Genomic DNA, 25,509 nt, shown 5'->3' with positions numbered 1-25,509 from the left:
CTTGTTTGTGCTTTCAAAAGCCATTGGATATCAGGCAGAAGTAGTGTTCCCTGGGGACAGGAATTTGAAGCCAAAACTCCACTTATGTGAATATACAACTCCTGTGGGCACTGAATCCACAGCTTCTGCTTCCTAGTGAAGTGTGCAAGTACCAGCTCCTGGCTGCAAGTCAAATCCCATGATAGCACAAAATGATGATCTTCCAGTAATAGTCTTAGGTCTGGGAAGGAGCTTGAGGCTGCAAATTGCTCTCTGGCATCAGGGAGGTGCATAAATGAGACAGACATTCCCTTAAATTTTTATGTGGTTGGCCTCAGCAGCCTCCAAATGTAGATCTACTTATTTCATAATGTATGTTCCTAGGCCTGTAATACAGTATCTATTCACTGAGCCACTCACATTTGTGATTAGTTCCTTACAATTTGTAATCCTTTTAATAAAAGTGTCCAGGTTTTCTAAACAGTTCATCAATGGAAACTTGCACTGACTTTGAGAAATGCCAGCAAAAAACCTTCTTAAAACATATTTATTCATGTGTGTGTATATATATATACATATATATATATATATATATATACACACACCATTACACCATTTTCCTTCCTATTTTTCTGAGTTATTTTTTGTGGTCGTAATTCTATATCTGAATTTCACATTTCACTTTGGCATATGGACATGTATTTTAGACTCATGCTTGGAGAAGGAGTGACACAGTCTTAAATGTAGTATTTTATGTGTTACAAAATCTCACTAGGGATGTCAGTTAGCAAAGCTTGCAGGCAGGTACAACTCTAACCTCAGTGTGTTTGCCTCTGAGTGAAGTATTTATCACACTTTTAGTGCTGATTTGTAATGTTTTATAAAATTTGCTTCTGGCTTATCTGTACTGTTAAGCTTCTAGCTCTATGGGATTCTCAAAGGAGCAGCGTGCTTTAGCTCTTCATCCACATTAGGAGAGCATGCACGAACCTCTGCAGCCATAAAAGCCCCTGGGAGCAGCTCAAGTCCATTAGCTCCCAGAGCTGACTCTACCCCATTTCTTTGGGCCCTTTCTCTCTTTCTCTACAGTGAGAAAACAGAGATCCTACCCTTGTACCCCACAGCTGGTACAAAAGTGTCCAAATCTGCTGTCATCCTGAACCATTACAGTTGCAACCTAAATACACATATTACAGGTTAATACTGAATCTCAAAAGAAGATGAAATGGAGGGTGCTAAAAAAGATCCTTTCTGCAAGTGTTAAATATATTTTCAGGAATTACCAGCAGATTTATGAAAGTGCCATTTTCCAAAGGCTCTTATCCAGTCAGTGCTGTTACTTTGAAAGGCCAGTAGATATATTAAAAATGGTTGCAAGTTGTGTTTTATCAGTTTTTTTTCCTTCTGCACTAAAAGTTAATAACTTGGGGCAATAGTGGGGAAATGAAAAAAATATTTGGATATAACAAGAACCTCTTGGATCTATTTTTCTTACTTTGTGATATTGGTAGTTTGAGGTTTTTTTGGTTGGTTGGTTGTTTTTTTCCAATACTGCATGAACTGTGAGTGTAATTTTTTATTGTCTGAAAATAATCCCTTGAACATCTCATTTATTTTTTTCTGTGCATGTGTATCACCACACTTTAAATCATATACTGGGAGGCAAATGAGGGACAATAATACATAGCATTTTCTCTCATCACCACCAATAGCAAAGATGATAATCACCATGTTAAACATGATTTTTATCATTAGTTTTTACAAAAATACAATGGGATCTGTAGTGGTCCTGACATGAATGAAAAATAAAAGCAGCTCTTACCATTGCTTCAAGTATGTGTGTATATATTTGGGTTTGCATTTATGTACATACATTTTATGATGTATTACTAGAGCTTTTGAGCTATATGGACAGTGTTTTGTTAGAATAGAAGCTAGGATAAGCTTTTTCAGACAGAAACTCAAAATTACTAATTACAGCAAAACAGAAACAAATTTCCCTGATTCCCACAATTTTCTTTCAGGGCAAAGGGTATTTTCCTTAAATTTTCGTCTCAATCAAGCAATCAGGTGACCTTTTGAGGATATAAATAAATGCTATATGATCCCATCTGTGTAGCTAGGGTAGGTTTGTGTTCCTGTCACCTCTTGCAATCCAAGAGCATATTCCCTTGCTGCACCCTCTCTCTCACACTCCTTCACCCCCTGGGGGCCCTGGCACAGTTTCCCAAGCTCTGAAGGGCATTGCCCCCTTCTCTGAAGGGTTGACTTACCCCTGACCATACATCCACTAAGAGAAGCCAAAAAGCCACCTTCCTCACTCATGTTCAGTTCTCCACCACAAAAATATGTAACTTTTGTTGACTGACCATTCCTATGGGCAAACTTCCAAACTGAACAGCTCTTATGTCCTTTGAAACATATTTCCTAGATTTTAAATCATTTCATATCTTCATATGTTTGAAATTGGATTTTATGTGATTACAACCAATCCTCAATGTCAGTGTATCCCTTGAGAGCAGGCTTGCATGGCCAAGGCCTCTGCTGTCATTTCCATTAACCTTTCTTGCCTCGAGAGCACGTTGCTGCCTCTTGTTAAACTTGGTGTCCCCAGGACCTTTTCTGCAAAGCTGATTTTCAGCTGGGTGGCCCTTAGCTGTGAACTGGGGACCAGGATTGTTTTACCCCGGGGCAGAGGTTTATATTTCCTCTTGTTGAACTTCCCAGTGTTCCTGTCAGCCCATTTCTCTGGCCTGCCAAGGTCCCTCTGTGTGGCAGCACAACTGTCTGGTTCCTCAGCCACTCCTCTGTGTGCCATCAGAAAAGTTGCTGACTATACTCAGTGCCCCATCACTCAAATAATTAATGATGTTCAACAGGATTGAAACCCATATTGACCCCCAATTTGGCTCTTGGTACCTATTCTCAATTCTAGGAAATTTCATCATTAAAAGTTAAATTAGAGGGATTATGGGGACTTTTAGTCTTCTTTTGTATTCTCTTTCCATAGAAAAAGCTATAAAGGCTGTCAGTAGGTACTTGAGCCAGGATCAAATGTCATCACTTGTGGCTTACAAATTGCCTGTCTAAATCTCCATAAAAAGCCTGTAGAATCTTTCAGGACTAGCCTGATTTTAAGCCTATGGTTTATGACTACACTGCCTCTCTGTGTTTGTGTGTGCACAAACAAACATCCATCAGTTTGTGGCTTCTGAAAGCTTTTGGACATAGCTGACAATCTCACTAAATTTGTCAGAGAATGGGGGCTTCAAAATTAAAGCATTCCTGTAACTTCCTTATAAAATCTTATCTGAAAATAGAAGTAAAATTCTCTGTAGTGCAGTAGGCAAAATATTGTATTAAACCCTCAGATGCTTCTAACAATTGGAATGATTTGGAAGAGAGTAGTTGGAATTTTCTGACCTTTGATCCTTAAACCAACCTGGACAGCCACCTTAAATTTAAACCACAAAAGAAAAAGAAAAAACACAGAAGAAGTTTGAAAGATATTCACAGGTAAAATTTCCATTCCACAGATCTGAAATTTTAAGTTGGTAATTAGTGTCTCTTTTGTACGATTTTGTGCATTACAGGATTTCTCAGTCTGTCTCTACAGATCTGACTAGTTAGGGTTTTAGCTAAATCTAAAATGAAGAACAAAATGCAGGAGTGAAAAAGGAAAGCCTGTGGCATGTCAGTCTCCCTGGGGCTCTGATCATATTCCCAAGGCAAGGAAGAGCTGCAGCATTATCCTTGTGAAGTTACCTGACTCATTTTCTCATAGGCTGAAGGATATTGTAATTCCAAAATAAGAATTTGAAAATGAAGGCTTTTGTCTGACTTTTGTTCAGATCATAATCCTGAGCTAAAAGTGTAAATTAAATTCTTCAGCCAATATTGCTGTGATGGAAGAATAATTTTGTTATTTTCTGGAAAGAATAGAGAGATTAAATGTATCTTTGAGGTCTCCTGCTTTGAGAAAAAAGTTGGTAGGACTCACACCAATCAGATTAATTAGTGTCTAAAACTTCAGAAAGATAACAGCCCCCACAAAACCTATTTGGGTTTGTTTTTCAAACCAGTAGTAGAATTTGCTGAATAAGAGCCATTTCTCATCAAATCCTGGAGATGATCATTGTTGAAAGTGATAGGGCATGTTCTTGCTCTAGGCTAAAACCAGCTGTTTGCTCCATTCCCTGCAAAGACTAAAGGTGTTACATGAAAAGGGATAGGAATCCCTCACTAAAACTGATAAAACTTATTTGATATAAATCAAAAAGACAGACAAAAAGGCTTGAACCATCAAAAATGTTAACAGAAAAAAAAAAAGTAATTCTTATGGTACAGATATCACAGACATTAACTACCACTGAATATCAGTGGAGCAGCAATCAAAGAGCTATTCTGTATTGTCAGAATTTCTGCTTCAAAAGGAATTTAATTTTTTTCTTTTATCATATGAGTTTTAGTTTGCTTATCTTTTTGAATGCTATGAAGAAAAAAGAAATTCACTCTAGATGTTGAATGCTGGAGTGCAAGGCCACACTTTACATTTATGGTACTCTAATCCTTATCATTTGTTGTAGTTAATTGCTAGCATTATGATGCATTCTAATTAAAATATCCCTGAGTGCCAATTAAAAGATGGTTAGGTATATCCTCTAAAAATATTTAAAAGCTGAATTATTGAAGTAAATGTGGAAGTTTAATGTGTTCAGGGTTTGTGGGTTTTTTTGTTTTTGTTTTTTTTTCTATGAGTACATGGACCAAACTATTTAAGTCTTAAAAAGAATTGGTTGTGAATTTTGAATGGCTTGAACACAATACGTATCACTGGAAACATCACAGTAGAGATATGCATGAGGATGGAATAATGTCCATTGTTCTTAGTTGTCCAATTGTTCTTAGTTTATTTATATTGCTGCCTTTTCTATTTGATAGTTATCTACATAAGATAGTTATCATGCATATTTGTGCAAGAACAGGGGCATTTCTGTGATAAGATAATTCATTGGTTAAATATTATGCATACAAGACTATATATGGCTTTATAGTTTGCTTCCATTTGCTTTATAGTTGCTTCCATTACAATTTCTTAAATCAGTTTTAAAGTAAAAAATTAACCAAGGTTGTTGCTTATACTGCAATATAAGGTTTTATACATTTTCATTTCTTTTGAAGTCTTTTTCAAAATATTAGTTTAACACTGGTATTAATCACTACCAACATAATTATTGTGTCACTGTAGCTGGAAAAAACGTCTAGTCAATACACTATATATTGAATAAATTTGACTGTATTATTTGCCAAAAAAGGAACCTTTAATATAAATATTTGTAGAAAAAATATCTTCGAACTTTGTAATTGTAAGCAGACATACTGTGAGGATGTGAATGTCTAAGAAGCTACTTTGTTCCCACTCTAGTGCCAAAGTCAATATCTAATTACTGAGCTGCATGTGTTAATTGCATGGGTCATTCATATTTTAATTGGACCTGTGTCCATATTATTGAAGCCAGTTTTCCTGCTGGCCCATTGTGCTCTCCTACAATAATTCAGGGAAAAGATAAAGCCATTAGCAAGGAGAAACAGATAAACAAGTTTGTCCCTTCTTGTGTAAGACTGAATCCTTCTTTTTGTATAATTATTGACACAGTTCTAGTTTCTCCTTTCAGCCTACAGGCTGGTGTTTCTCCTTGCTTCCAATACTCCTTGCTTTAAATAGTCAGTAGTCACTATTTCTGATAGTTACAGGACCGTGTTACATGGCAATTTTGTGAGTTCCAAGTACCTCCAACATAAAAGTCAAAATTGTATTCAGGTAGGGCTTGGCTGAATGGTCTCAAGGGGAAGCAAGAAACATGCTTCAGGTTAAGCACTTAAATAAATTGTTTTAAAATCAGACCAAAAAGTTTGCTGCTTTGACTGCTGACAGGGACCATATTGCTGCTATGGAGCTATACCTTTTCCACAATTTTAGTACAATACTATATAGATTTGGCCAGGGTACTTCAATGGTTGCCATTTTATCTATGCTTTACTCATAATTTGATGTTTTTGTTAGAGTAATGTCTTTCAAGCGACTGTCTTTGGCACAATGTAAATATTATTTTTTTTCTTTTTTTCTTTCCCACTGTCACTTTTTTTTTCCTTTTGATACTTTCTTTTTCATACTATCTCAACTTTTCCACTCTTTTTCCCTAAAATTTACTTGTTTTTCACACTCTTGATTTTCTATAACTATTCTTATCCACACAGACAGATGCTGTGAAGCTACTAGACGTGAAAATGGAGGCCAGTCCCTGCAGCTGAATGCTGCTGTTTTCTCTCTCATTGTAGTCATCAGTTTCTGGTGCATGTTTTTATATTGTTGATGATAAGACAAGCAATATGTATTCTTCCTCTCTCTCCTAATTTTTTATTTGCTGGAAAATAAACAGACCTTATAAAATTTGTACTTTTCTACAGCCCTTCCAAAATTTCCATTCCTAGTCAAGATCCTAAATAGAGTAATTACTTCAGTCTGTGCATGCAAAATTTTTCATGAGGCTTTTTGGAAGCCTGGTGAGTTTTGTGACAAGCTCAAAAGATGATGCTTGACACTCCAAACAGACAGAGCATGGAGAATCTGACTTACTGAATTTAATCAACATGATTTGGGTCCATTTTCTCAACTAGATTTTGATTATAAGAAATTCATGCAGTTACCTTACCATTGTCAGTCATATGGCTTTCCAGGTACTCCACCAATTCATCTTCCAGGAGAGTATTTTCATTTTGTACTAATGCTTTGCAAAAAGTTGTCCTTTCACTGGTTCCTGATACAAGGTACTTAAAACTTTATGCGTAATAAAAATGGTTTAAGTCCAGGCTGGATGGAGCTCTGAGAAACCTGGTCTAGTGGAAGGTGTCCCTGTCCACAGCAGAGGGTTGGATGATCTTTAAGGTCCCTCAAAACCCAGGCCATTCTATGGTTCTGTGAATACAGACATGTTTTGTACCTTCTAATGGATTTTAACAAGCATGTCTTCCCTAACCAATTATTTATGAATTGTTTTAGTTCATAGTGGTTCATTTAAAATACTTTTTCTGTGCCTTTCCACTGACATGCCTCAGCACATAAAATAGGTCCCTGCCCTCCAAAGTCACTTCTTGTGACTGCAAAGGTGCCACATTTCATTTCATGGCATCTGTAGGACTTGGAAGCTCCAGGGGTTCAATGCTGACCTGTAGTAAAAATGGAAAAACCATTTTTCCTGTTTATATATTAAAAGCATGGCTTATGAGCTCTGCAGCAGTGTGTGCAAAACCTCAGGAAAAAGATTTTATTAAATAAGAGTCCATATATATATTTTATTACATATATTTGATTTTAAAATTTATGTAGTTGTCTAGGTTTATGGTTCATTTCTCTGTTGCATACAGAATAACCCAAGAAGGCAATGCACTTTAAAACTAAGGCAGAATTAAATATTTATTTTAAGACAGTTCCCTTCAAATTGCTACTTAATATAACAAACATGATAAATTAACTGTATATGTTGATTTTTTCCTCCTTATAGTTCATACCTTTTGGGATCTAAAAAAAGTTATCTTACAAATTGGAAATCAACTGGTCAAAATTAAGTATCTATATATCTTCACTCAGTTAAAGAATTTTCTTACTTCTAAGAAATATTGATAATGATGATTTTTGCCAGTTTTGAAATATTTTTTGGAAGTCTTTCCTTTAGGATATAAAAAAAACCAAACATTATCCTCATGTAAACCAGCTAACAATCATTTTAGAAAATTGAACTATGTCACAAGTAAGATGTCTTCAGTGTGTAAGTCTATGGAATAATTTATTGATAGAAATATTTTTTTAAATATTCCCATATTTAGTGTAATGAAGTAGCTGGAATTGAAAAGATTACTATCTAGAAAACATTAGTTTCATTGTGATCTGCAGATAAGCTCTCACTGTAAAGTCAAGCCACTGTTCCATCCATGGCCCTTGCCACTATGTTCTGTCACTTGGACTTAATGTCATGACATTACTTTGAAACTAATTATATTGATGAGTGCCTGACATAGTTTGGTAAAGAAAGACATTTTCTGTTCTAATTTTGTAGGACTTGAAACTTTGGGTTCCTATTTAGGGCCACTCAGGTGAAAGCCCATTTTTCCATGCATAAAAAAAATTTTAATACATATATTGGCTTTGTAATTTAGTTGTATAGGTGTTCTTCCAATATATACTATCTATTTTTTTAAACGATTAAGTGCTTATTGAACCAAGAGATGTAACTAATGAAGGCTAGATGATATTTTAAATGAAACTTTTCATCTTAACTATGTTACAACAGATTTGGAATTGCTAGCTACACATAAGTTACCAAAAACTTTCAGATCTGAGAACATATTTTCAATTGAGTATAACTTGGACAAATGCTGTTTCTAATACTAAATTTGTTTTTAGTGACAGAATCACCTTGGGCAGGAACTTCTGCAAGAGGTTTTCTTTTTTTTCTCTTACCATTTTGAAAATCCAGATAGTGAAAATGTTTGTTTGCTGTCACTATTGCCACTCTTGCCTTCTGTGGTAACAAAATGGCAATGATATCTGTACTTACCATCCAAGAAGTGGTGATTGGCTAATATTTACTAAGTAGGTGTTGTAGTAGATGCTAAGGGGGAAAGAAACCCACAGTACAAGCATACTAAAAGCCAATACTGGGAGATCTCAGTCTGCAGGAGCTCAGTGGTGCACAAACACTGGGACTCCCTTTTGGTCCAGGGGAGCAGCAAATTCTTTCTAGGGGCTCCTCTTTGCAGTCCCATCCCTTTTGCATTCTGATCCCACTGTTAGACAGGCACTGCATGCACATGAGAGAACAGAATCTTCTCTTGGGGACGCACAGTTGCTGTTCTGAACAGTAAAGAAAATAAAATTGCGGATCCAATCAAAAGTAATGAGCACCTACCACTGGATTAAAGAGTCTTGAGTAACACTTATATTGTCTCGTAAACTGAAAAATAAAATAGGATTTTATAAGATTGCACTGACAGTTTGATCCCAGTATTTCCTTATTTTGTAGAATTTTCCTAATTTTCTGAAATTTGAAACCTTGATGTTACTCTACTAAATGTTGTCTAATATATTTTCACTTTCTGCATACTTGTCACTGTTCTTAATTTTTTTTTAATAAAGCAAGACTGGACACTACTACAGGTATGCAGAAAAGCAGAAAAATGAAAATTCCCATATCATTTTTCTACTCCAATAAGACATTTGAAGAGCTCTTTACAGGCTATAAATTTATTATCTTAGCAAGTCATTCTAACATTGCAGATAAGTATATAAGAAGACAAGATAGGAATTAGGGCTCAGAGACTGATCGACTGTGAGCTCTCCAAACATACTGTGAAGGAGATAATGAAAAGCCTTGAGAAATTTTAGAAGCTAAATATACATTATGAATGGCAAGTTGTCTTTTATCCTCAGTGTCACAATGCCAGTGGGATAAAGAGACAAATTTGGATCACTTATCTTTTTTTCCAACTGATAGTAGCTTCAGCTGGGAACTAGATAAATTTGCTCTGTTAAGTGAGAGAAATTTTAGGTCAGCTCCAATTTAAATTATTCTGTGCTTTGTATTTTGAGGTTATCAAGTACTTTGAATGTGATCTTTTCCTTTTGGCCCTTCTCTTCCCATCAAATTCCAAAGAGAATGACTTAAACCAATATTGTGGGGATTATGTGACTGCAGAGCCAGGCAGTTCTGGGCAGTGACCCAAAACCTCTGTAATGAGAAAGAAAAAGTGGAAGAGAATAATGTCCTTGGGTTGTCATATATCTCCTCAGATGAATGACTAATACAGCTTTGTTTGTAGTTCTCTTTATGACCATTTCATAATTGTATCTTTAAAAACAATGAGAACAAGATTATTTCACAGTATTTTGTGCAATCTTCGTGAATATTTAAAAGATTTTGAAATCTTGGCTTCCTACAGACAAGAATGAGGAAAAAATGAACAGAGACGTTTTCAAATTAAATTATAATTCATAGGTATAGACTGACCAGCTTAAAATTTTAATTTAAACTCTATTAAAATTATAAATATGTCTTTACAAATTGAATTCAATTTACTTTTGACATTAGTATTTAAATGTTAGATAAGTAAATTTGTTCCTTTAAATGTTGTAATTGTAAAAGGGATTTTAGGTCTTATGACTGACAGTGTAATATATTACAGTTTTTTTAACGTTGTCACATATTTTGAAATGCTAATATTAAACTGTCTGTAACACTGAAGTCCTAAAATATGCTATGCTGAGCTTGTGCCTTAAATCCAAATTACAGAAAACTTAAAAGGGGTAATGATTATTCTGTGATATAGCAGTGTATCTCTAAGGAACAGTATTTTTGAAATGTTCTGATTTACAACCTTTAGAGTCTAAGGCTGGCTTCTTTCCTAATCAGATTTTATTTGTTGTCTTTCTTCTTTCCAGAGTTTTGACAAGTTCCTAACACTTACAAATTGTTCACAAATCAAAGTATTTACATAATGCAACTTCAAATGTGATCCTTTTTTAACTACTGTAAGGTTATTAGAATATAAATTGCTGTCCCTCTAAATAGGAAAAATATTGCCCAGGAAATAGACACACATATTACATACCTTGGGTATAAAATATAACTTCTGAATGTTTTTGAGGTGTACAAAACATACTATTACAAAATAACAAAATAAAATTTGATTTAATTTTTTTTGTTAAATTATAAGGCCAAGCACTGATGCAAAAAATATTATATTCATCTGAACAATATTTATTTAAAAGATTAACAGATATGGTGATTTAATTGTACACATGACCATATGACCAATTCTCAGTCAGTTTTAAGGGTCTTACCATGTACTCTGTCTCCATCATGGAAACCTGCATAGGCACCACTCAAATGTGTATGCAAATGTAAAATTAACTAATTAAGCCCGCAAAAACAGTTGTTGAGGTTGTTGAGGTTTCTTTTTTTAAGACATAATGGAGATTTGTATACAATTTGTGATTGTGCTACTAGTTGCTAATTCTCTATCTGCTGTCCAGTATGTTGATAATTTCTGAATGTTTATTTTTTCAGGAATTTTAGGAGCAAAGGAAAAAAAATAAAATGTTACTTTTAGGATGCAAATTGAATATTATATAGAGAAATGTAGCTTTTGAGGTGTATAATGACGTCACTGAAATCTTTCCTACATTTAGGGCTCCTTTATGCTCATCACATTTACTTTATCCATTCATTTTCTTCAGGCATGTAAGGAATGTTCAGTTTTCCATTGCTATCTATTTCTCAGACATAATGTATAAGTGATGGAAAATCACCTTTTCCCTTTAATGTCAATGACATCTTAATATAAAGCTGATGGCATCAAATACCAAGTGTAGAGGTCAACCAACTTTGCCTGCTTAGAAACAGTAGCTGTATGTAAGCTGTGCCCTTGAGTGCTGCACTAAGTTTAGATATTTTACAGCAAGAGCAAGAAACTGAGGTAGGATTATCCATTTTTGTTCATTTATTATTGGGCCTGAAGCCCCAAGTAGCTGTGGTAGTAATGCTTGCCACCATAATATTATGTTGTACGATATTCCAATTAATAGTTCTGTATGTTTATTTTACACATTTAATATTTTTGTAGAGGCAATTTCCAGGGTATATTTCATTTACATGAAGTTTTAACTTTAATGCATGTATTTAATGCCCATAATAGAAGCAAAGTAAATCTTTCTCAGTGTATACATCCAACAGAATTACAAACGAAAATCCATACAATGTACTAAAAGCTAATTTTGTTAAAAATATTGAATACACTGCAACATCTGTAAGTTTCTGTTTTCAAAAACAGTGTGAAAGGCAAGGAAAAAAATCTGGATTTAAAGTACTTAATTTTAATTTGTGAAACATTGCTTATTGTTATCTTGTTCATAATTCACTACCATTTTGCTCCACTGATTTTTTTCATGCATGCAACACTTGTTGTCATCTCTGCTTTTTCCCTGAAGAACGTGTGCATGGTGTACCTGTGATGTCCCTCAGCACCTTTCCAAACACAATATCAAGAAATATATGTTACTTAGTGTGTCTTTCATCTGTTGTTCAAAGTTTACTTTAGTTCATGCAACTCCTGTCTTCATTTTTTGTAATAAAGAAAACTGACTTAAAGCATTACTATCTGTATTTTCTTTATTGCTGATAAATGCTCTTTTTTTCTTGTATTATCTACATGATGTATTTTGTATCTGCAGAGATAATTTTTTGCGTTGTATCTGCATTTTAAGTATAGGGTTTTACCCAATAGTGAATATTTTTAAAAACCCAAACTAAAAAAACACCAAAACAACAACAAAAAAAAAAACAAACAAAACAACCAAAAAAAAAAGAAAAATGCAAAACCCAACAAACAAAAATCCCCACTCCACCACAATCATCAAAGTCACTAAAATTATAATTCATGAATTTTAAGTTTTGCTCATATTAGGTGGCTGCCATGCTACTGCACTAGTGAAACAAGTATGTGCATTGTCTGTATAAATATGCAGCGTGAGCTTGATCCATTCTGATTTAATCTGCCTGATTGAAGTTGTGTCCCCAAAGGAAGTTTTAATACTGGGAAAAGCTGCCCTACCAAGCAGGACTCTGCTGGAAGTTGCAGTTGTAGTGATTGAACCTTTTAAATCTTGAACCTTTAAAATGCACCATGTACTGGCAGCATTATAATACTGAACTGCTCTTTTTGTAGCTAATGCTATAAAATAATTATATATTTAACATAATATTCCGAGTATTACTTCTTAAAACTGTTGTGCTTGAATTTACATAGGTCTTATAGAAAATGCTGTCAAACTTGAAATATTTTCTCAATTTAAATCAAATCCTAAGATAGTTTGACTCTTTTTCAGATCTCCTGGCTGCAATACTCTACTTAGGGTTGTCATCCGCTATAAAGATGGAAAAATTTCCCATGTCTCTGTGGTATATGCACAGCATGGTTTTGAATTCTCCTAAATGAAGCAATTAAAATAATTTATCCTTTTATGTAATAGCAGTACTGAAACCACATTTAAGTGTATGTTCTCAATATTCACATCAATCTTAATTAATCTGCAGAGGTTCTTAGGAACTCCTCCAAGAGACGTGTTCAGTAAATCTGCTGTCAGTTTGAGTGGAGGAAACTGGGACACAGAAACTTATTTTCCCAAATCTACTGAAAACCAAAACCTGGGAGCAGTGCTGATGCCATGAGCCCACAGTGCAGCCTTTCCCTCTCAAGGCACAGGAGGACTGGGATCTCTCTGCCTGCATGTTTTCTGGGGCTTCCCATGGAAGGAGACAATGCTAAAAAAATACCTTTACTATGATGACTGAGTAAATACAAGGAAAAAGCTGCTGTAGCTGTAAATGGATAACTTAGGCATATTAGAAATGCTACTGAAGTCTGCTTAGGGATAGTTTGATTATGCAAAGGATCTCTTTTTTTAAAACTTTGCTTAAAAAAATAGTAAATGACAATTCCAGAGAACATTTTCACAACACAGAATCCTTTTTGTAGTAAAGAAAGGGTTTTTAGTGTCCTTTCCCTTGTTATTCCTCAATGACCACAGACAAAACACTGTTGCCAGAAATACTCAAGCTGCTATTTACACTGCATTTCTTACACTTAGCTATTGCATTTATGTCTATTAAGACACCTTCCTATGAAAAATGTTGTTAAAGGCCATTAGAGGAAATGTGAATTCAAGTCCTACTTACTCAGTATCCTGAGAGACTCATAATACAAGACATTTTCCTGTAAAATTTAAAGGCAAAAATCCATTTCAGAAAATTTGTTGGCAAGAGGACCTCAGCCATAATGAAGAAAAACTCCTTCACTTAGATAAGCATCAGAAAAGTACAACCTTTTAGACACACTTATTTCAGTAGCTCACATCTTTGTAACTGATAGTCCCGGTGGCACCACAGGCTCCCCTGACTTACTGCAGCTCAGACTTCATCTGAGATGGGGACACAATGAAGAGCTGTCACTGAGGAGTAGGAGAAACTTAGAGGAAGCCAGTAGTAATGTCTCCTTATTTTTCAAAGTTGTGTGTCAAGTGTATCTGTCGGAACACATTACTCAGTCCAGCAGCTCAGAGCACACATCCATGTGTTTGTCCACTGCCCTTCAGCAGAATCTGTCCTAGCAGAGGAAAAACCACTCAGGAAGGAAAAGCATTACAATTAATGTCGATTCTGGCCTTGTTAGCATCTTTTTGCTTTAAGAAATGGGATAGAAAAGAATGCACCTTACTGTCACATTCTCTTTTGCATCAAACAGTCCCACAGTAAATGTTGCATAGAATCCCAATGATTTCTTGCAAGCTGATGTTGCAAATGTAACGATTTGTTTATTTCATTTGAAGGAAGACATAATGCTTCTGGGCACTTACCTGGCTAAAAAGAAAACTTTTATCGATATAAATTGCTAAAAACAGGTCATGCAGCTCTGGATCTGGCAGTCAAAGTATTGGAGCTTCTTTGGGTAGCGAGGAGGGATCACTGCTTCTTTACTTCTTTTGGTCATGGGCTGCCACTGTTTTGCTGTTAACTGGTAGAAAATTGTATAGAGCTGTTTAATTTTTTGGTACTGCATTATGATTTTTTTGGTGCTCATCAATGGATAAAGAATTTTAAGACCTGTATTTTCTGTCTTTTTAGAGGTTTTGAGTAAGTATACACATTTTGTAAGACTTGGAGTCTAAGAAAAGTTCCAGATCAGATATAAAATCAAAGATAATATTCAGAGGCAGTGCAGAAATAACCAACATGGTTGGGCATATATTTAAGGGTCAATACAAAAGTGTAGTTCAGCTTGATAAACAAGAATGTTTTTTTCCTGCCATGACCTAGTGCAGTATTTCAATTTCGCCCTCTAGTTAGATCATAATTTTCAAATTTTTCCTTTAGATTGAGAGCAGTTTACTTTATCTTCTGACTGTCTTGAAAGAAAGGAAAAACATGTATATTAACTCTGCACCATACATTTGAAGCAGCCAGGTGTTGCCCTGTAAGCTAGATAAGTATTTTACAGCATTGCTTTTTTTTCCTTTAAAACTCAAATTACTGTAAAAGGGAGGTTTGGATAATCATCTATCTTTCATCTTAACTTCATTCCATGCCTTCTAAGGAGGCGGGAAGGGAATAATGCGCAAGAAGTTGCTAACGTGCTTTTTTCTGCCCATCAACACTTAGTATCACTGAAGGTGGGAAAAGGACATCTGGATGTCCCCTTATCCAACCCCCAGGATCACACAGAGTGCTTGTTATAAAGTTTGTAATTACTATTTTATTGTAGCAGTAATTAAATATATACAATGTGATTCTGTAAGAGCACAGAGAAATTCTGTCACCTCAGAGGACAGAGGTCCCTTTAACATCAGTCTTAATATATTAATGTTGCATGTTTTTTTTCCTGTGCAGAAGCAAAACCTTTATTTTGCCATATGTAAAGCAGAGCTGCACACTGGCACAGGCTGCCCAGGGAAGCTCTGGATGCCCAAACCCTGGAAGGGTTCAAGGCCAGGTTGGCTGGGGCTCTGAGCAAACTGGTCTAGAGGGAGTTGTAATGAGATGAGCTTTAACGTCCCTTCCAACCCAAACCGTTCTCTGATTCTGTACACACATACACTGATGGAGATTCTCCCTTTTGACCTGCTTCCCATAGAGTGTCTGGTGCAGAACCTTACAGGAATTTAGTCTGAACTTACATTTGAGAGTCCAGAAAATGTATCCTTTCACTTAGTTCTATTCACTGGAAAATTTCTTTTTACTTACCAAAGCTCTTCATTCCTCGTTCTCATCAAGTAATGATTGCTGAAAAAATGTTCAATTATCTCATTAGAAATTATTAGAAATAATAACATAACTTATTTAATAAGAAGAAATTGAATATTGCCAAAACTTTCAATGACATTTGTAGAAACTTGCTTTTGGCTTTCTTTTAGTTTATTTTTTACATTTCTGGAAGTTTTTAAATCATATTTCCATTCATTGATGATCATTTATTTGAAGAAGTGGGTGAAAAAAGTATCTTTAAAGTTGTCAGTTTCCTTCATCGTCATGTCAAGGTGTTACATTACTTATGCCACATTGTGTATTCAATAAACATATCCTTTTCAATTTAGCATATTTTTAACAAATTACAATTAAAACTCATACAGAACTATGGAACTTGTACTTCCCTGTTTTTTTCTTTTTAACAAGAAGTGTTTTAAAAGGTCCTCTATAGTTAGATAACTAAGTCAGGTATACAATAAACATTTTCAAAAAGTTTTTAAGAACTGATTCTTTCACATTAACATTGAATTTTTGTGATTTAAAGTCGTTGTGTTCAACTAGGGAAAAAAAAGGTATATAATGCATAAATACTTTGTTATTTTAGAGCACAAAGTAGAACTACTATTTTGAGTTTGTTTGATATATACTGGAAAGCTGGAAAAAACCCAAATATTTAAAATAGCTTCTTTGATATAACTATAATAACAATAACAATATAATAATTTAATTTAATTTAAGGCAACACTTTTTGATAACATAGTTGCTTGTCAAAGTTGGTGGGAAGGCTGTTTGTAGTATGAAATTGATATTTCATCCTGTCACAGAATTAAAACTTCTGTTGATGTCGTAACACATAAAGAAAAAAAAAATCACATTGTTTTGAAATTACATATATATCAGGATATGATTTTTGAAACCTGTGAGGAGAGGCCTTCATCTGCTTTTAGAGTTATTGGGACCAGTTTTACAGCTGACTTGGGTGGGAGCGGATAGGCAGGTACAAAATCAAAGCAATTCAAGAAAGAACAGAATTAAGCCACAGATAAACTTCTAAAAAATTAGTTTTGTATGTTTTCATTAAGATGAAAGATAAACCGTAACACAGGTAGATTTAAAGAACAAGGCTGTCCAGTTTCTATCTGTTTTCAGAAGTACATCAGATCCTCAGACAGGTGAGAAGGCTGATCACAGCCATGCTCCTCACCTCACCTCTGGATTTGGCCACGTTACTCTCACTTTTGGGGCGCAGGAAAGAAAGGAGACAAATGTTGGAAAAGTGTTGACAATTTTAATAAATCGGAGTTACAAACATCTGCAAGAACAAAAGGGTTTCAAGTAGGACAAAAATTACTTAGGACTGGTAGAACAGTAGCAAGGATGGGGAATGCTGAATGTAAAGGAAATCATCAGCCATGAAGAGATGGAGAAATATGCAGCACCCATACAAGGAAAACTAAAAATGAAAAAACAGAGTGTTCCACTATGGCAACTATGGCAAAACAAAGGAGCAATATTGCAACTGTAAACATTCCCTTCACTTGCCAGTGAAGATACTGTGTAGTCATTTCTGCCCCTGGATCACTTAGAATGAGAACCTTGACATTTCACAATGTTCCAAGGACGCTGAAAGTGCTGTTCACAGTAGTGAAAAATGTATCTCTTCATAATAAAAACTTTTTAACACTTTATTAAGAAAAAAACTCCTAGAAATAAACCAGTAAAAAAACCCTGAATTTCTTTCAAAATTTGGATTAAATCACCCTAATTTTTCTCCTTCACATTCTAGTTGATGGTTGAGAAGACCTCACTGTATGAGGTCTCTAAAGCTGACTATAAAATTTACTGGTATTATAACAATAACAGTAATTGAAATATATGAGCTTTTTAATAAACTGGAATTAAATATCTACTTGTATTTTCTGACATTTCATACTGGCAAAAAAAATTACTGAAGGTTACAAAGGAATTCACCAAATATGTGGGTGGATATAGGTATAAAATAAGTTTGGAAAGACGTATCACAAAGTATAATATTTAAATATGAATGCTGTTGTTTAAAAAAGAAAATAAAAATTTAAAACATCAAGTTTTGACATTGCTGATGGGGGAATGCATAAATGATAAATCATTTCATTGATACACCATTATTTTTATAATTTGTGTAGTGGTTTTAGAGTCCTTCTGAACAAAGGAAAATAACTTTGAAATAATATGTCTGTTTTTCTGCTTATCCATCCATGGAAGTATATACATTGAATTCTAGTTTGCGGTATAATAACATTGTGAAGATCATTTCTAAAATAAAACAACCCATAAAATAGACAATGAAGTCAATTGCTTAAGAAGTAAAGGCTCTCCTTCTTTTGAAAAAAGTTTTTACTTTTTCATTTTAGAGTTCTGAACAAAGACTAGACAAAGAATATATATTTATTGATTTAGGATAACTTTCAAATTACATTTGAAGTGGTAAAGATTTTATCATTAAAACTGTTTAGCAAAAACATGAAAATCTGTGCTTAATCTGAAAACAATCTATAGTGTATAGGGCAGTTGGAAGAGAAAGAGGAGGATGATGATATTAGTAACCCAGTTAAAATATTTATATTATATTACATTATGAAATTGTTTGGTGTCTGTTACAACAGTTCAAGTAATCTCTGGTCAGAATAATCTTGCTCTTTTTTTGGCAACAGGCAGAGCAGCAGATGGAAATGTCCCAGTGAGTGGTGCTGGCTCAGGCATCACTCCAGGGCATGGGAGTGCAATGCTGATGTGCAACACCCAGGGCCAAACTCACGCAGTTCCACTCCCCTGGGGTTTACTGGGCACAGTCTCACACCAGGAAATTGTCACTGTCCAATAGCTGAGCTGGTTTGGCATCTTCTTGAATTAGCTGGGTGCATGGGCCTTTTTTTCCCCTAGACAATGATCAGATACAAATCCTCTCCTATATAAGCCTCATCTGAATTCACAGACACCTGAGAATCAAACTATTCCAAAGGGTCTGTAGCATTGCTACAACATTGCTACATAGGAATATCAACCGAGGCAAAACATTAAAGTATTTTTCCTGAGATTTGTAATGAAGTAAAATTAGCTAAACATCAGCTCTCAAAATTCAAAGCAAGAAACAGAAAACAAGATCAGGTGTGGAATATTTTTATTTTGAAGTGTATGATTGCATTTTCAAGGTACAAGACTAAACAAGATGAGGTCCTGACCCTATAATCATTTGACGATACGCATATTTTCCCCCATATTAAATTATTTAAGACTAAGTGCGTGCAACTGTTTGCAGATTAAATAATTTGAATTAAGTTATTTTTCACTCTAATTCAGAAAATTACAAGAATAAATACTGGTTTGCCAGTCTCTTAAATCTTTCAGTAATTCTGCTTACCATCACTGCTAATTAATTGTATTTGAAATGCAGTAAAGATAACTTATATCAATGCTCACATTGAACACTGAAAATATTTTCCTTAGGCTGCTTATTGATACTCCTAGTCATGGAATATTAAGATGTGGTATTATTTGCTATTAATTAATGAAATTTATGTTTTTTGAATTTACTGGAATTTTATAATTTGGAAAATATTATGCAGAAGAAATGGGTTTTTTTGTGATTTTAATCAGGTACTATATATAATCATCAGAACTGTTTATTTCCAATAATTTCTGAATGGCTCATTCCTAAACATTCTTTACTCTCCTGACCAACAGCTTAGAAAATTACATTTTAGGATTAGTGTTATTAATATATCTTAATTTTCTTTCCTTGAAGACACTCTTTTTAATGGTCTTGGACTTGGTGCTGTCATTGGCCTGGGAGTGGCAGCCCTTTTGTTAATCCTGGTTGTGACTGATGTTAGCTGCTTCTTTGTACGACAATGCGGATTGCTCATGTGCATCACCAGGAGAATCTGTGGGAAGAAGAGTGGTTCAAGTGGGAAAAGTAAAGAACTGGAAGAAGGAAAAGCTGCTTACTTGTGAGTATTAATCACGTGGGTTGGAAACATCCTTAAAAGAAAAAGTTGGCTATCCAACTTACATTAACTTTATGGCCATTTTGTGGTGTCGCAAAGGGAATTAATAAAATGCTTCTACTACTTGGAAAAGTGCTTCTCTGAAGTGTGTAGAGTTGTTTATTGCCTTTAAAAGAAAAGTTGAGACACAAAAAAGAAATATACTGAAGCTCAGTTTAGGATGACCTCTTTGTCCAGCTCGACACAAAGGAAATCAATTGTAATTCAGTACTAGTTGGAGACGCAGATTTGGTTCATGAGAAGCAGGTAATGGATCATTGTAACTCCATTTCTGCAAATCCATCTTTGAGCTGCTAACACCCAGAAACTCAGCCTATGGCTGTGACAGTGCCAGTAAATCCGCGAGTGAAGGACATGGTATTATAGAAAATCCTTGAGAGAGTTTTTCTTCTTAGATATAGCACTTGATGGAAAACCTTGATTCTTGTCTGTGGGCTTTAGGAATGAAAGATCTTGTCTTTTTTTTTTTTTTTTAATAGGAGTTTTGAGTTGGATGTTGGTGAAATGGTGGTGAGTGATTGTTCTCTATGGCAACAGTCAATGATTGCTAAACATGAGTAGGAAATAATACTGATTCTCACAAATACTCTTTTGTAGTGAATACTCCATCACTCAAATGTGAATGAACTGATCATTGATGAAAATATGGTCTCTTAAATTATTAGGGTGGATAGTGAGATCTCTGGTAAAACAGTTCAAGTACTGATTACATAAAATAATCACACTTTAGAGATGTGACATTTACTGAGTTTTCAATAAGTAAACTAGAAAGAAGATTACATATGGGCCTTCATTTTAAACATTTCTCTTTTTTTACTAGAAAAACCCCATAATTTTCTCATCCCGTTCATCTGGTAGGCAACTTACACATGCACAATAATATTTGTGAGAATACTGTCTGTATGTGGTTTAAATTACATTTGCTGGTCCAACTGCTATGTGCCTCTCCCAATAGTCAGGCTTTATTGTTCATTATCCTTCAGCTTCCTAAGTCTCATCCATTTTCAGATGGATTTAGAGCACACTAGATCTTGCAGCCCTCATTATTCATGGCTGAGCAGGTGTCTCCATTGCCAGTAGTAGAGGTGTAAGTGTCTTTTTGGGATTTAATTCTGGCTATTTGGTTTCAGGCTGTGTCTTTCTTAGGTCACTTGGCTACACATCTTAGTTGGGTTCTTCTTGAAAGAGGTGCCATTTCAGAAACAACTCCACAGGACAAAACCAGTTGTGAGAGGGCACGGAAATATTTATAATGCTTCTAAATAGAATAAATTACATAAACTAGCTATTTCCTAATTCTTCACATCTGACAGTGAGAGGAAGACTAGCAGTGTTTTTTCCATCCTGTGAAGCCAGCCTGTCCAGATCAATAGAATCAAGATGTGAAGCTTCTGGCCCTGACCCAGCTGTCCTTTCCTGTTGAGCACAGCACTGCAGTTTATGCTTAAGTTTCCCATTCAAGAAGTGGCCAACTATAAATTGGTGTACAGACTCTCCTAAATGGGAAGACCTTAGGGAGATAAAGTTGGAAATGTCACTTGACAGCAGTTTATACCTTGCTATCAGCATCTTATTACCAAATGCCATTCCATGCTGTCCCAAAAAAGCACCGAGCTCGTCTCTTGATATTAATTCTTCTGTTGCACTTCTTTTGCAAGAACAGCTATGTTATTTAATCATATTTCTTTCCTTGTCAGAATGGTCTTCAGTCAGTCAGACCTTAAAATATTTGGGACAGTTCTTATTTTAGCCTATTCTGTGCATTAATATACTGTCAGACTAAACTCCCAGGAGAGACTTGAAGAGTCAACATTTAAATTTATAACATGGTAACTGGTATTGCCTAATATATATATAGTAAATAATAATGTTCTATGTGTATTGAATGATGATGGTATAATCCATGTAACACACACAGACACCCATGACATAATGGATTTCCTACAAATCACTTAAAATTTGAAATGCTACAGTTTCTACCTTCTGTAAATATACATGACTGCTGGTCACAAGTAACATCTTTTTTAGTCCTTTTGTCATGCAATACTGTTTGTAAGACTGTAGATGTATCAACAAAGCAAGAAGAACTCACCAATCCATCCACCAGTCCAACTTTGATCCCTGATCTTTTCCCAGGTATGAGGTAGCCAAGAAAGTTAAGTGCATCATCTACCAAAATGAACTTTGTATCTATATGGGTATCTTAAGTGTCACTTGCAGAGATAAACAAGCACATGCAATTCTGGGGTTTTTTAATAGACAGAAATATATTACATTTTTACTTATTAATTCTTCTTCACACTATTTCTCTATCTGGGCTACATTCTTATTAACCTAAAAGATTTTCCTTAAGGATACCTGTCAGAGTATGGTAGAGTTTTCCTGATGCATCTTGTTGCAAAAGCCTGTTTTATCCATTATCTTGAAGAAACAGTATGAAAATGTGAGACATGAATTAGAGAAGAATTTAGCCAGGTCTTTGGTGTGGCCTGTAGCAGTCTAACAGATCCCTACAACATGCCAGTCCAGAAAAGAACCTGTTAAATATAAAAGTAATTGTAACTCAGTTACCCTCTGTTTGTAGACTGCAGCTGATGCTCTTCCAGGATATAGGAAGAAAATATTTTCATCAAAAGAGGGGCTTTTTTTGTAAATATATATATGTATATGAGTGTATATATATATATATGTGTGTGTGTGTATATATATATGTACATATATGTATATATATATATATGTATATATATGTATACATATGTATATATGTATGTGTCTGTGTATATATATATATCTCAGGTATTATCTGATCTTTTTGAGAGCAAAACTGTATAAAAGTTAATTATTACTTTAAATAAGTATTGTTAATTAGTATGTATTGTCAATACTTTGTGGCAGTGAACAGATATTTCTAAATCACGTCCATATTTCTGAGAGCAGCCCTGCAGAGAAGGATTTGGGGATTCTGGTTAATGAAAAGCTGAACATGAGCCAACAATGTGTGCTCACATCCCAGGAAGCCAAAGGTGTCCCAGGCTGCATCAAAAGCAGCATGACCAGAAGTTCAGGAGAGGTGATTCTGCCCCTCTGCTCTGGTGAGACCTCACCTGGAGTGCTGCATCCAGCTCAGCAGTTCTTGGTAAAGGAAAGACGTGGATTTGTTGGATCAAGTCCAGAGGAGGACACAAAGATGATCAGAGGGATGGAGGACCTCTGTGAGGTCAGGCTGAGATAAAGACTTTTCTGCGTCCTTTTGAAAAGGAATTTTTGAAAAGAGATGGGGACAGACTTTTTACAAGGAAGGGATGATGGTTTTGAAGTGAAAGTGGGTAGATTTAGATTGGACATGAGGAAAAGCTTTTTACAATGAGGATGGTGAAACATTTGAACAGGTTGCCCAGAGAGGTTGTAGACATTCCATTGCTGGAAACATTCAAAGTCAGACTGAATGAAGCTCTGAAGAACCTGATTTGTTTGAAGATGTCCCTGCTAGGTGCAGGGGAATTGGACTAGATGATCTGCAAATGTCCCTTCTAAGCCAAACTATTCTATGATTCTTTGGTTATCAACAAAATCATTATGACAGCACTCACTGCTCCATCTCCTTATAATTAATTGTTTAATTAGCACAATATTTGTACATTTACTTACTTGAGAGACTAGCTGTTCCTCAAATGGGGGAAATATGATGTAGAAACAGTTTATTCTACCAGCAAAAGCAGAAGGGCTTTGATTTTTACCACACAAGGGCTCTTTGCATCAATGGCAGCTGGGGTTGTCACAATCCAGGAGATTAAAGCACACTTTTGTGGTGTATATACTCACATAACAGCTCTTTAACACTGCCAGAAAAGTTCAAATATAACTAGGCATCAAGTCCAATCGTTATTTTACTAGGTTAAGGATACTAGGTTAAGGAAGTTTACATCTATTCCCATGAAGAAGCTGTCACCTTATTATTAGTCATAAACAAAATGCTCTTTTGAGATGCTAATTCATCATGTTTACAGAGTTAGGGCAGTAACCATGGATACAGGATGCTTTGAAGACATCAAGGAATTGGGAACACGCTGTTAAATGTGTCTTGGTGGTGTTAGTCACTGATAATTAGTTCTGCCTTTTCTTTGCCAACTTTTGAGAGAAAGGATCTTAGTAATTCTTTATGTGCAATGTACGTAGTTAATGTGATGATAAGAGACTAAAACTCTTTTAATAATTTTTAGGAAAGATGGATCAAAAGAGCCAATAGTGGAAATGAGAACAGAGGATGAAAGAATTACCAGCCATGAAGATGGGAGTCCAGTAAATGAGCCAAATGAGACAACTCCCCTCACAGAACCAGAGTAAGTAGCCTGATATTCCCTGGAGTTTCACACAGGCTGATCTTGGCTGTGTGGACAGACTGGACTTCCCACACTCTGAGGGGAGGATCACAGCATCACCAGAGTGGCAATGTGTGAGGGTAGGGTTTGTTTGATTGGTTTGTTTTTTACAATAATCAATGTAAATCATGGTACTTCACCAACACTGGCTGAGCACAACAGTACAAGGATTTTTAATTTGGTTGCACCCTGTATTTACCACTTACCCAATTATTAACTATCCTGTGGGAACAATCTCCTAGCTCTCAGGAATGACCTTAAATTGAGTCACACATGCATCTTCACACACATCCTGAAGATGGGGCACAAGGATACTGTGCTCCAGAAACCCAGCTCCTCACTGGAGTGGCCCCTTCCTGCTTTCATACATGGAACTGAGAATTTAGTTTGGTATTTAGGTCCACATAGTGGAATTGGATTAATGGTGCTGAAGGGCAGCCTCTGCTCCATTTCCTCATCCCCCTCTTCCTTCCCTGCAACCTTCTCTCAGTACAGAAAGCAGTTTGCAGTTTGCAGCCATGCTCACAGGCTCTGGCTGCCTACTGAATAATGGGACCAGCTTGTGCCCAGGGATGAAATTGCTGAAGAAACCTCAAAATTCTCTTTGCTTTGATCCCAACACTTTCCACATATTGGGAAAATCTCCTGTCTCATGACATCTTCAAGGCATCAAGGTTATGAAGATGATTAGGTAGTAAATACAGAAATTCACCTGTTGATAATTTGATGAAATCATAGTTCTTTAAAAGGAGAGGGTGTTCTTTCAAAACGGTCTTTTTCTTTTCTGAAAACATGAAGAAATTTCATTTTCTGCCATTATGTAAAACTGTAAGAGCCAGAACCTTTAATTAAAAAAAATGTTTGCTGCCAGCTGCCATTGATATTTTTAGTAAATAGGGAGTTAAGTAGCTGCACATTAAGCTGTATAGTTCTTTGAAGAAGCTGTGCACAGAGAGTTTGAACTTGTGTTAATGAAATAATTATGCAATCTGTTGAGTGACTACTGATATGTTTGCTCTTCATATTAGAATTTATAATCAGGGGCACAGTGGAAAGCCCACAGGTATCTAAAGAGTCAGGGGAATGTAGGTGTAAACATTGCACAAGTCCAGCAAGCTTTGGATATGTTAGTGGGTAAAGCACCAGGTCCATGTTTGTTCATGACTTGAGACTATTTTTAGCACTAGATCTTGCAAATCAGATGCATCTTGCAGGAAACATGATGCCAGGAAAGATCCAGTTCAATTCTTT

General features: G+C 35.4%; 1 protein-coding gene across 2 annotated transcripts in view; it reads left to right on the top strand.

Moving 5' to 3' along the window:
* Window positions 1-25,509, top strand: part of NCAM2 (neural cell adhesion molecule 2) — a 273,942-nt gene that overhangs the window by 239,051 nt on the left and 9,382 nt on the right. Inside the window, exons 16-17 of one of the 2 annotated variants that reach the window (XM_071433665.1) lie at window positions 19,618-19,822; window positions 24,100-24,219. In XM_071433665.1, coding sequence (XP_071289766.1) covers window positions 19,618-19,822; window positions 24,100-24,219 — 325 coding nt within the window. Of the gene's footprint in view, window positions 1-6,237; window positions 12,189-19,617; window positions 19,823-24,099; window positions 24,220-25,509 lie in introns of those variants that run through there. The other variant, XM_071433666.1, reaches the window with a different exon arrangement.

The sequence above is a fragment of the Agelaius tricolor genome, unplaced genomic scaffold (genome assembly GCF_023055355.1).
Source record: "Agelaius tricolor isolate 1412-34295 unplaced genomic scaffold, bAgeTri1.0.p SCAF_9, whole genome shotgun sequence".
NCBI lineage: Eukaryota > Metazoa > Chordata > Aves > Passeriformes > Icteridae > Agelaius > Agelaius tricolor.
The sequence above is the reverse complement of the archived record's forward strand: the minus strand, read 5'-3'. Positions and strand labels throughout refer to the sequence as shown.